We start from the raw sequence: 13,155 nt of genomic DNA, 5'->3' as shown, positions 1-13,155 counted from the left end.
AGGTTAATAAGCCGTGCAGGGCTCTTGTGCTCTGCTCATCCTTTTTGATGGCTGTGTGCTCTGCTAATGACTTCTGTTCATAGGGTGCTTATGTGGTAAAGTAACCAAGACTGTTTCCTTTTCTGCATGGAACAGAGCTTTATAATATTCTGAGTAGATTTGATTGATATGGTTGGGAAATGACTATTCACTGTCTCCTTTAATACAGGAATTAAGGAACATGAAGGGAGGTGAAAGGTAGCAACAATCAAAATGTTACCATCCTTCACAATGTGCTTTGACCAGTCTTGAGACCTTTTAACTTTGATCTAACTCCGGCATAAGGGATGTAGATTTCAAAACTTAAGTTAGCTTTATGCATATAGGTAGGTACTTGAGAAGAATGTAAATGATAAACTGATAAACAAAGTAAATCTCATTTTGACAGCAGTTAAGACCATGACTCTTAAGATCATTGCTGTGACTCTAGTTAGTAAAACTTACTAACTTGATTAGAAGTTAGGTAAGATTTCTCCCCTAACAGTGTGTAGTTCTTTATGAATGGTCTCTTGAGATACAGTCTGATTTCATCCATTGAGATTTTCCTGCAGTATCTGTCAGTTCATTTTCTGTTATTTGTTTTACATTATTCTTTGCAAGGTTACAGGTTCATGTAGTTAAGATTTTAACATTCTTTCTGATTTCCAGGGATGTCAAGGTCATTTGCAGCTCATGTCTGAGGATTAACTTGGTCAAATCATTAATGTCTTGGGAGAATGTTATGGCTGATAAAACTTAAAATTAGCTTGAATATCTGAATACTTTCTTAATGGAAAGATAACCTACCTAGGTGTATTAAGTGTAGATTCTCTATCTTAGGAAGCCCTTGAACCGCAGATCAGTGGAGGCTCCTACATTATTTTTTCCCCTAATACTTCTCCCTGACCATCTTCTGTTGGCCTGTGTTGCAGACCAGTAGTAGATGCTGGGTCAAATTAAACTTTTTGGCATTGTGTTTCTTGCATGTTGCTTCCGAGTTCTGCATTTTTTTTGTTCCTGAGTTTTTTGGTGATTGACATTGTTCTCTGCAGTTAACACTGTAGGTGGTAAGAGATCCATTCTCTTACTACTTGAGTCTTTATTGTCAAGTGATTCTTAATTGAGCCTAATCAGAAAGATTTCTAGTGTGGTTCAATTTCTAAAACACTGTTGCTGCAGACTTTTGGTGTTAAAAGTCTATTAATATTATTGAAAGTTTATTAGAAGCTAGACATTATAAGCCAAATCAGTAGTTCTAACTGCTTCAAAGAAAACAAAAAATAATTATTTTCTAGAATTACCTATTTCATTGTTCACCCTAATGTTGCTGTTAATATATGGAAGTGCTTGACAAGATTTGTATAATTAAAATGTATAATTAAAATGTTTCATTTGTTTTGCATTTGGGCACTGTTCTTACATATGACACGTACAATTGAAATATTATACCAAAACATACACTGTGTTCTGCTCGTTTTAGGGGGGAAGTGTTTTCCCTCTAACAGGGTGGTGATTGCTTTAGCCAGTACGCAAACAGACATTTATGTTGATCTCCTCAACAATTTTATTTGGAAATTAACCTTAATTAAATCCCAGATGTATGTATGGTCTTCGAAGTACTTGGACATCATCTCCTGAAATGGATAATCAAATCCAATTATCAAGGCCTTCCCATCCGTTGTGTAAAAAGTATAATTCGACAGGTAAGATTTGGTAATGTTTTAATTAGGTTTTTCTACCCCTGTTAACAGTTTGAAGGTTAGAATGGTGATATTTCAGCAGAACTCTTACTGATGAATATCTAAGATAATTTTATTGGTAATCCTGGGGAGGTGGCAAGAGCATCTTTTTGGACAGCCTTCATTTCTGCATGCTGTGGGCTTTTCTGTTTTGTGTTTTTTGTGTTGTTTTTTTTTTTTTTAATCAAGGTTTCTGAGAAGAGTTTCCTCAGCTACTTTAGAAAATAAAAAGTTGAAGTAATAAATCTTTTTCATAGATGTAAGGATATTCGTGTTCAATTGCTTCTTAATAAGATCTTCTGGAATATAAAATTTCAGAACAGGGGGAGGTAATATTATAAAACAGAACAAAAATTGTATTTGAAAAATTGTCATCTCTCTGTGTTTAAGTTTTTGTGGTGTCAGAGGGTTAACAAGATGAAACATCTGAGAACATTTCACTGGGACATGTTCTTTCAAAATGCATTCTTTTGCTGTACTGCAAAAATGAAGTTCCTGAGAGGTGATCCTAAGGATAAATAGTGTCTCAGCAAGGAGAAGTCATATGTATATCTCTGATTTTGTATTAATCCATCAGCAGTTAATACCTACAAATAATGAATGAAGTATTCTGGCACTTCAGTAACTAGTATTGCCTTTCATCTACTTTACCTATAAATTAGTGATCTGTTAAACTTTCTTTGTAAATATTATTGTATGTCAACTGGTGAATATCAGCTTGTTACATCTTTCATCAGAATTAGCTAAATAACAAATTTGATGAGATTGTTACTCTACAGTTGAAATTTTAGGTCCATTAATACCTGTACAACTAGGTGGCTCAGGTACTAGAAATCAGGAGTTGTTGTGCTCCAGCTGAACTGAGCTGCCTGTGAAGGAAAGGGAATGTGTATGTTTGTATCATGTGTGCATATAAATATCCACTGGTTTTGGTAAATATTGTCTTTCTTTGGAATGTTTTTGTGCTGGTTGCACCTTTGTTTGGCCAAAACGTGAGAAATCACATGTAATTCCTTGATAGACCATGTTTAGCAGCAGTTTACTCTTACCTTGGTTACACTGCCTGTAAGCCAAACCACAACCCATTTTTGGAAGGAAAGCTTCTGAACCCAGCTTCATGGCATCTTTGCCAACAGTCTCCTGTAATGTAGCAGAGGAGGACTTTCAGGTGCGATCTTCAGGGGTGGTGACCACAACCCAGTGAGAAGTGGGTCAGCAAGAACAGGAGCCTGAAGGACCCCTGATAAGGGAGAGGCTCTCATTGATTTCTGTGATTGTCATGACTGTGGCACTTGACTCAAGTGGTATATACAAGTGCATACAACATGGACTGATTTGTTCAGTTTTAAGAAGAAAAGGCTAATAAAGGGGGAAACTTGTGATCTCTTCAGGACAGATAGAGAAAATGGAGCCAAACTTCTCTTGTTGGTACATAGAGATAGGACAAAAAGCAGTGTATGTGAGTTACTGCAAGTGAAGTTCTGGTTACATATTAGGAAGAAATTTCTTTGTAGTGAGAAAGTTCTTTGTAGGGTAGTAAGACACTGGAACAGGTTGTCTACACTGTTAGGTAGTCTACATCTTAGAAGTGAACTGGATAAAAACTCTAGAGCAGGCTGATCTGATTTTGAGGTTAGGTGCAACTTTGAAGTTGATATGACTTAGGGAAGGTTTAAATCACCTTGTCTTCCATTCTAAGCATGAGTGTAAGCAGTGGTAAAAATTGCAGGTAATTCAGACACTTGATACGTGAAAAAAAGCGGAATGTGTTGGTCCTGAAAGATTAAAAAGGTTTTATTTTTGTGAGATTGGAGTTTGTGAGTCACTGTTTCAGACTAATGAGAATGGCATTAACTGGTAAGACTTCCAGGTTGTTCATCTCATTAAAGAGAATACAGATTCTTATTCTTTCTTCTACTGAGACAAAACTTGTGGTACACATGTTCTAAAAACTTACTTGTGAAACTTTAATATGAAACAATTAATGCACTGGTATTACTGTGCAGCAAGCCATTTTGTTTCAGAAAGTACTATAATTTCAAGCTACAATTGAAAAGTTAACTTTTTATGCTGTGATTTGGAAGATTTTTTTTATTTTTTTTTTTATTTTTCAATTTTTGAGTACTTTTGAGCTTTGGGGCAAAATTAGGTTTGTTTTAAAATGCAGCTGAGAGTTGAGTTTCTTAATGAGAAATCTCATTTCAGTTTCAACCAGAGTTTTTTTCCTCTGGGTCAGAGTTATATGAACTATTGTGCAAGAGAAGACCTTGCAGAATAGAAAATGGGGTTTGTTGCTGCAGTTCCTTGTTTGGAGTGGAGATGATTGGAAGGGTCCATGTATTTAATTCCTTACTTTGGGTTGTAAAATGTATAGCATCGGTCTCTTTTGAGAGGATCATGTTCTGAAACTGATGCTGAAATGAGCATCATGTATTTATCAATGAAGGTTTTCACTTTTGCTTGGATTTGCAATATAGTAAATCTTCTTAATGGGTCAGTATGATGTGGCTCGCTCCTTGAATGAAGAAACAAGTGAATATTAATTAGAAACTGCCAATTATGAGTTTCTTTATGTGAAACTGACCTTGTGACCTTACAAGGGAAAAAATACAACCTTCTAATTTACAGGTTTGGTTTTCTAAAAAAGTTTTTTTGTCTCCCAAAAGAGAATTCTTCAACCGCATTAAAGACAAAGCTGTCTCTGCGACACTGTTACTAAAAGGGGTAAAGACTGTCTTTTTGAAGTGGGAGATACCAAGTCTGTTTTCTCATAAATGCCACTTTCGCAGGTTGCAGTGGAACAGATATTTATTTATCTTGTGAATGTTTATGGCTTCCTGTGTACTCTGGAATCTTTTATTTTTCTTGGCCTCAGAATTATAGGCATTCAGTGGTAATTTGTAAAATGGTCGTGTAGTGGGGGAGGGAAGAGACTATTATAATCCATCTTTATGTTGCTGTTAATGCCTCTTGTAAATTTTGAAGTCACTTAACTGCTAACTTCCCATAATAAACCAGTCTTTCTTTAACATTTCTTATTTTGAGACATACTGTATGTTCCTTCAGTTGCTTTGGCAAGTGGTTAAGCAAATTTTGGATCTGCAAGAAAAAAATCCAGATTTGTCAAGAATGGAGCAGGTTTTCGGTGTACCATTGGCACTAAGTCCTGCTCAAGTGAACGCATGAGTTTTCATCTAGGTGTACAAAGAAAGCTTTTCAAAACAGTAGCTGTTCTACTCTAGCTCCAGAACTGGAGAAAGCAGAGCCATGCACTTGAATTGTTTCTAGGATAAGTTAGCCTGAGTGTAAATATCATATGCATTTTGCAGCTGCTCTTCTCTTGAGCTACCTTGCGTGCTGGATGGGTGTGCCAGTTCTGGAACTAGCTCAGAACTGGGTGGTGGACTAATACCTGTGTATTTTGTTACTGGTATTTTGAATCAATATGTTTGCTTTTAAAGTTGACCCTCATTAGCTCTGTCTTAAAGGATCCTGAGAGCAAAAAGCTTATTTACAAAATACAGAGACTGGCAGGATGTTCTTGTAGTTGGAGCTCATGAGTCTGGAGGTCTGTTTCTTGCTGTAGAACATTGAAACAAGTCTTTTAAATGGGTTCAGCTAGTTTTCTGCTTTTTTTCTTTGTTGCTGATGTTTCTCTACGATAGTTATGTAGATTATCATAGTAGCCTGGTTTATGCCGTTACGTTATTCTGTACTGAATAATTGTAGCAGTTGACTTCCAGAATTTATCATACGTAGGTTTTACCTAAAATACATGTAAAATCACACAAACTACTGTATTTCTGTTCCAGTTAGAATTTAAGAATATTTTTTTTCATTGTGTAAAAGTCATGTTTTACTTTTTGTCCCGGAATGCATTTTGAAGACTTTGGATATGCAGGTTTGATATGAGCCAGCAGGTTTTAGCTTGCAGGGAGTATAAAAGACTAGTGAAAAAATACATGCGACAAATACAGGTAGGCAAGTTGTGATGTGTTGGTCACATGAAAAGCTGGATTACTATTGGCACTCTGAGGAAAACTATAGATAGCATTTCATCCCAACAACACAGTTCTCTCTTTGGTTTTATTTTTATAGTCAATTATAAGATGGTTATTCACAAACTGGACTTCAGTTTACTTCAAGGATGTAGTACTTACAGGGTTTTCTTTTCCAAATAACTATGTTTTAAACCAGTGAGGATCAGCCAGATTCCCTTTTCAAAGAAAGATACAGCAAGTATTTTTTACACATGTGCAGATCAGCTAAGGAGCACTTGGAAGTCTGACAGCAGGTTGCTGTTATCAAGACAGTTTAGCCAGTGAGTATCTTACTCATGAAAATCTCAATAACTGTTTTTATGAGCTAAATAAATTATCTGGGCCACAAATGGACTGCAGGCAATTGGTTGAACATGTGTGTGCTAATAACAAATGCATTTAGCTTGGTTTTAAAACATCCTTTTGTAATTAGGTACTTCAAGGTCTAGATTATCTACACAGCAAGTGCAAGATCATCCATACGGATATAAAGCCAGAAAACATTTTGATGTGCGTGGATGATGCCTATGTTCGTAGAATGGCTGCTGAAGCTACCGAGTGGCAGAAAGCTGGTGCTCCTCCCCCCTCTGGCTCAGCAGGTATGATAGTATATTGAAATGCAGTGTAGTAAAGTTCCATCAATATATTAATGCTAATGATATTATGTTTAATCAAAATCAACATTTTAAATAATTGCATATGAAAAATGCATGTCTAGTTAATTCTTATTTATGCTCTGGAAACTGTCCAGAGCATTTGACTGAGGGAAATGTTTTCTCAGTTTTGCACATTCAGGTTTACAGGGTCTCCAGATGCAGAAAAAGATTTATTTATGTAAACTTACTCTCCTCCTACTGCACAAGCGTTAATGGCTGAGGTTTAGCCACACTGGAGCCTTAGATTTCTAATACTAACGATGATCTTACCTAAATTATGTGTCTGGTTCTATTACAAGTTCATCAGCATCCTTGTGAAATAATCTGCCTTTTCGTCAGTTATAACTTGCTAGACTGCAATGAAAACTCTTTAAGAGTTGATAGTTTTTCACCCTTGAAAATAGAATTTATTATACCTAACTGAATTCCTGATAAGCCCTGCTCCCTATCACTGTATGTGATATGTCTTATATTGGACTTGCCAGGAGTATAGAAAAGAATTGTATATTATGTTTAGCTAGGCGAAACCAAGGTAAAGAAGTTCTCAGCCATCAGTGAAGAGAAACAAGGAGGAAGGGTGGCTTTTCTAGTGATCTTCAGTACCATGGTTGCTTTTTTATTTACCAGTCAAGCCCATCAGTTACAGGCAGTAGAGAAATAATGTCATTTAAATACCATTGTAATATTGTCAGAAAATATATCACAGATTAAGATCTCAGAAGTACAATAAAAGTACCTGCTGTAACAAATGCTGTGGTCAAAATCCATAAATATTTCACAGTATTCTGTATGTTTAGATGCAAATTCTTATCAATCATGAATATATTGTGTTGAACTTTACATAATGTGTAATCACATAGTTAAAGACTGTATGTTGTTTGTGTGGGAAGTAACTTGATTTTGTTCATGCAGCCTATATGGTGCTTCTTGACATTAAAATAAGTATTATTTTAAGGAATGTATTGATGGAGTTCTTACCACACTTTGTTCTTAGCAAATTGTAATTGAATCTGTGGCCTTCCACACAGGAGCTGAGCATGTGTTTTCTTTACAGCATTTCAAGAATAGGTTCTGCATAATTTCCCTTTTTAGATCAGAGCTGGTACTCAAGTTTAAGAATGTTTTTGAATGCCTTGCCCTCTCAGGAGGCATACAAGTAGTTTTTTCCCCTGAACTTAGCAGCAGAAGCTGAAGCCATAGGAGAGTTCTGAAGTATTAACTTTTTATTTTGCGTTTCTTAATTGCCATATGCTTTCGTGTCTGAAGAAGTTCATGAGCTGTTCTCCTCCCCCGTTCAGTTCCTCTTTCTCACTTCCACTTTGCCTCTGTCTCCCACATTTGGTTATTTCTATTGGGTTTGATTATTTGGGGGGGGGGGGGTGGTGGTGGTGGTGTAGGGGATGTTGTGTGACTTGTATTGCTGTTCTGTGCATTTTTACAGTTAGTACTACAATCTCATCAGACCTAGTCAGTGACTGAATCCTTCTGAGAGATGCTTAGGAAGAAGTCCATGCTTGAGATTTTTTTTTCTGTGGTGGTGTGTTTTCTTCCAGAGGCACTTCTTCATGCCTCCAGTCCTGGCAATCAAACTGCCTTGTTTCAGAGTGAAGGAAACATGAATATTTGACTTTTCTGCTGAGTGCAATACAGTAGTTTTGTTGCTGTTCCCTGAACTATCTAAAATCTGCCTATATCTTCTCAGTCAGCTGACTACATACAGTTAATATGTGAGAACTCTGCAGTCATTTAATGTTTTCTGTCCACTTCTCACTGATTCACACTTTCCTTTCTAACTTTAATTAACTCTCCACCAACCATAACAGTGAAATTGATGCTAACTCCTTCCAATTCCAGATGCTCCAATGGAGGCATCAAATGATTTCAGGCAGCAGGTACTTGTAAAGAGAAAAAATATGACTTAAAAAAATAAATCTCTGCCATATGTTTATTTAAGGCTATTTTTACACAATTTCTATGACTTTTTGCCTTTTTAGAGTTGGTTTTGTAGAAACAATTTTCTTCTTTTTTTTTTCTTTTTAGTGAGTACAGCTCCACAACAAAAGCCTGTAAGTATTGTTATATAATTCAAATTAACTTTATTTTCTGTGTTTAGTTGCTATTAGACTGTTGGTAGTCACTACCCTTTTTGCAAGCTTCCTTTGACTAAAGCTTTTGTCTTTCAAAGAATACATTTCTTTTAGTGTCTTTGGCCTTACCAGCTTTATGTACAGTATTTCTCTGATGGAAACTCTGATAGACGTACAATTCTAAAGCTATGTCAGAGACAGTTAAGCATTGCCATTTCATCTCTCGAGGAATAATCCATTCTGTTCAGATCCTGACAAAAATGGGTGCACACACTAAATACCATGCATTGCATATATCTTAAGAACTTCAAAGCCTTAATAAAAAAGGCCTTAAAGGAGAAGGGGTTTTGTGAGACTTGGAAGATCTTTTTGCTATATACATACAGCAGATAACCACTGAAATATCTAAGGTTAGACCTGTTTTCTGTATGTACAGAATGTATGTGGGCATACAACATGGGTGAAAAATAATAGGATTGTCAAATTAAGTGTCCTATTCTAACTGTCTTGTAGCTTCTTTTGGAGATAACAGGATTTACAGATAAACCTTTGAGAAAACAGTATTTTCCTTTGTTCCTTGCACTTTTTTATTATATTAGGATTTCTTGTGGTGATACCTAAACAGTGAATGAGAACTGGATAGATCTCATCTATGAATTAGTAAAAATAGAAGTCAGAATTCAGTTACAATATGAGAAAGTGTTTCAGTCCTAGCTCAGATGTGTTAGTTTTCTTGTTATTGTTACCTGAGTTTTTCAATCCATATGTTATATAAAATGTGAAACTTTTCATAATGGCCATCTGTTGTTTGTGATTTACATGTTTTGGGCCAGAAGTGAATAATAAAAATGCTTTCCTTTCACAAGGAAATAACTGAACAACACAGGATTTATTTAAAATCCTTTACCATTTTCAGTCTCTAGTTTTTCTCAGCATACTTTTGCTGGTCATTTCCTTCGGTGTACAGAGAGAAATCATGTATGAAATTTATATGTAAATAGGTATGATACCAGCCTATCTTCCACATGCAACATCAACAGTTAATCTAGATTAAAGTTGAATATTAGTGTGCCTAGTTGAGATTATAGGATCATAGGAAATTCACTGTGATATTTTAGATATATTTTGCTCTTTTATCTAATAAACAGCCACGTAAAACAGTGTATAACTATGTAACATTTCAGTAGCTTTTTTTGTCTCATATAACCCTACATCATTTTTTATTTGAAGTAAAATGGGAAAACCAATATATTTACTTATTAATAATTGCCATTATTAATATTAAAGATATGTACTGTATTAATTGCTTATGCTAATATAAGAAAATAATTATTAAAAGTAATCATACTGGAAGTGAATTGGCTATGAGATGCCTTGAGAATAATCGTTTAGGTTTTTTGTTAGTTTGCTTTCTTTTAATATTTCAGATTGGAAAAATATCCAAAAACAAAAAGAAAAAAATGAAGAAAAAACAGAAGAGGCAAGCTGAGCTGTTGGAGAAACGCCTGCAGGAAATAGAAGAACTAGAGCGAGAAGCTGAAAGGAAAAAAATAGAAGAAAATGTAACCTCGTCTGTACCATCAAATGAGCAAGAAGATGAGTACCACCCAGAGGTGAAACTAAAAACAGCTGATATAGAAGAGGTAGTAGATGAAGAACCTGGAAATGATGATGGTTAGTATTACCTGCTTTTATTTACCCTGAATTTACTGTTTCATAGTAAGTGCAGCATTGCATCTAGTGCACTGAACAAAATCTCTGAACTGTCCTAAATCATCAAGTTTTGTTTTCTGCTGTAGGTAAAATTGTAACTAGAAAGTCTAAAAAGCAGGAGCCAAACCTACTGTAGAGGTGAAGAAAAACATCAATAGCAATCTTGCTGTCAAATCCCACAGAAGAGCACACAGACAGTTCAGTAGAACAGCCAGTTGTCATGTCACATTAGGTGGCATAACCGAGTTTCTTAATGAGATAGAAGAAAATCAACATGAATTTGTATTTTTTAACTTCAGTGTAGTTAAGTCATTGTTGCTTTCCCCTTGTTACAGTGTTTGTTGTAATGATCTGTCAGGTAGTAATAACTGCAGCTTCTTCAATAAAATTGGTAAGATGCCGTATTAAAATTCTTGTTTAGTCCCAGTGATTTGGAGTATATTTGTTACGCTCCAACTCCATTCCTGCTTCCCAGGTTTTCTCATGAACTCTTGCTTGTTCTGTAAAAGTGTAACTGCTGAGACTTGTTTTCTGGTTTGTTTTAGTTTTGTTCTGCTCTTAGGTGAATTTTCCTACTTCTGTTATGACTCCCTGTTTGACACAGATTGAGTTACAGATTTGTAAAGGTTGCTTTCAAGACCTCATGCATCTTCTCTCCCTGGTGCCAGGAGGATGGTGTCAGACTCTTTTCAGTGGTGCCCAGTGGCAGGATGAGGGGCAATGGCCATAAACTAAACAACAAGAAGTTTCACCTCAGCATGAGGAAGACCTTCCTTATTTTGAGGGTGCCAGAGCATGGTAGCAGGCTGCCCAGGATGGGGTTGTGGAGTTCCCTTCTCTGGAGACATTCAAAATTCACCTGGATGCGATCCTGTGTAACCTGCTCTAGGTTTTGCCCTGCCTTGGCAGCGGGGTTGGGCTGGATGATCTCCAGAAGTCCCTTTCAACCCTAACAGTTCTGTGATTCTGTGATAACATTCTAATCTTCTGAATTGTTCCCTCCTGAACCACTCCCCATTGTTTATTTTTTCCAGCATCCTTATTAATTAGTTCTTTCTTTTGCCTTCAGTTTAGACTTCAAGGTCTTTGCATATTTTATTGATACTTAGAGTTTCCTTGTGTGATGTCAGAAGTCAGGTAGTTACTGAAGAGTTAAAAATGATGAATGCCTGATTTCAAAATGTCATATTATTGATGTATGATCTGATGTGTTGCTCACTGAAATTTTTCAGGTGAAGCAGATGATCAGGATGAAAAAGAAGACACAGAGAAAGAAAACACTGAGAAAGATGATGACGTTGAGCAGGAACTTGTCAACACTGACCCTACAGACCCTAAGTGGATAGAATCCCCCAAAACAAATGGCCATATTGTCAACGGCCCATTCCTGTTGGAACAACAGATTGAAGATGAAGATGAGGAAGAGGAAGAATGTCCAAATGCAGAGGAGTATAATCTTGATGAGCCAAATGCAAAAAGTGATTACTCTTATAGCAGCTCCTATGAACAGTTTAATGGTGAATTGCCAAATGGACGTCATAAAATTCCTGAGTCACAGTTCTCTGAATTTTCAGCTTCAGTGTTCTCTGGGGCTCTAGAGTCTGTAGCTTGTGGTTCTGCTGTTTCTGAAGGATCAGCTGTAACAGAAAGAGAGGAGAGCAGCCCATCTCACGACAGGAGCAGAACAGTTTCAGCTTCAAGCACTGGGGATTTGCCAAAAAGTAAGTATTCCTCGTAGTGGCATACAGCATCCTTGAAGTCTCTTGCAGCCATAGGTGGTGTCTTATGTAGAATAAGTAGTGGGGCTAAACCTTATGTATATGTTTTATCTGTGTTCAGTGACGCATACATGCAGATTTTACTTTTGTTTTGGAGCTTTTTTGTGAAACTTTCAGTAACACAAAGGGACCTTTTGATAAAAGCAGACAAAACCTCTATCACACCATTTATCTATCTACAGGTTAAGTGTTTTAAATGCTTTTAGTTTCTGGGTTGGTGCTGACCCTGCTAAGTCTTGGCCTGCTTTTGCATTTGTGTCTGAAAAGTGCCCACTGGAAAAGGTGATTCCAGTGTGCCAGCGTCTGAGTCAGAAAAATCTGCGCAGACTGCCCCCACATGCTCTCTTCCTTAGCTGTTCCCAAACCTAAGGAGGAGGTGGAATACAGGGTCAGATTTACCACTGCTAGGGTTACGTTAGAGCTGCAGCCCACTGCTGAGAACCCCTTTTTCTTTGCTGGCTATCATCTTGTTGGTTTTATCTACACTGAACATTTTGCTCATTGAATCATACAATTCTAATTTATTAGTATTTTACATTTAGTATTTTGTCTTAGAACACTTTTGGCAGAGCAGATATCTAGAAAGTAAGAGGGGGATTTTCAGTTAGTTTAGTCCCAAAGCATTCTGGTGAATTTTGACCTCCTAGGACCAGGTTTGAAGAAAAGCAAGTGCATTAATTTTGTATGGCTTTTACAAATAGAGTGGGGAAACCCACTTTGAGTTGATGGAAGACGTGTGTTTAGTGACATGGGTGTGTATTGCAATAAAAAAAGGCAAATAAGTGGAATAGAAAGACAGTGGTTAGGTTAAGAAATAAATGTAAGAGTCTCATTAAAGGCAGTAGCTTAGCTAAGCTTACTTTAAGTAAATTGGGTGACTTTTCTTGCATTCAAAAATGGGAGTTTGATAGATGCACTTGGAAGACAATGCAAAAACATTCTCGTTAAATTCAGACAAATCTGCTGTCTTAAAAGAGGAAAACCAAACTGTGATTTTTTTTTTTTACTTTTTTTCTGTTATGGAACTTGTTTTTACGGGTGTGAGGTAAGTTATTTTAAGTTAAGTATTCACATTGGTAGGTCAGTCTTCACAGGAAAGAGGAAAGGAAATTCATGGTTGCAGT

The 13,155-nt window shown here is 36.5% G+C and overlaps 1 protein-coding gene across 5 annotated transcripts in view; it reads left to right on the top strand.

The window, feature by feature from the left end:
• Window positions 1-13,155, top strand: part of SRPK2 (SRSF protein kinase 2) — a 152,797-nt gene that overhangs the window by 116,484 nt on the left and 23,158 nt on the right. For all 5 annotated transcript variants that reach the window (XM_061467394.1, XM_061467393.1, XM_061467389.1 and 2 more), the window contains 5 exons: window positions 1,615-1,721; window positions 6,231-6,396; window positions 8,494-8,519; window positions 9,968-10,214; window positions 11,486-11,974. In XM_061467394.1, the coding sequence (XP_061323378.1) occupies window positions 1,615-1,721; window positions 6,231-6,396; window positions 8,494-8,519; window positions 9,968-10,214; window positions 11,486-11,974 (1,035 nt within the window). The remainder of the gene's footprint in view (window positions 1-1,614; window positions 1,722-6,230; window positions 6,397-8,493; window positions 8,520-9,967; window positions 10,215-11,485; window positions 11,975-13,155) is intronic.

The sequence above is a fragment of the Pezoporus flaviventris genome, unplaced genomic scaffold (genome assembly GCF_033815535.1).
Source record: "Pezoporus flaviventris isolate CSIRO_AGI_PZ_B2104156 unplaced genomic scaffold, CSIRO_AGI_Pfla_v1 ptg000045l, whole genome shotgun sequence".
Classification (NCBI taxonomy): domain Eukaryota; kingdom Metazoa; phylum Chordata; class Aves; order Psittaciformes; family Psittacidae; genus Pezoporus; species Pezoporus flaviventris.
Note: the sequence above shows the minus strand (reverse complement) of the source record. Positions and strands in the feature narration are given on the sequence as shown.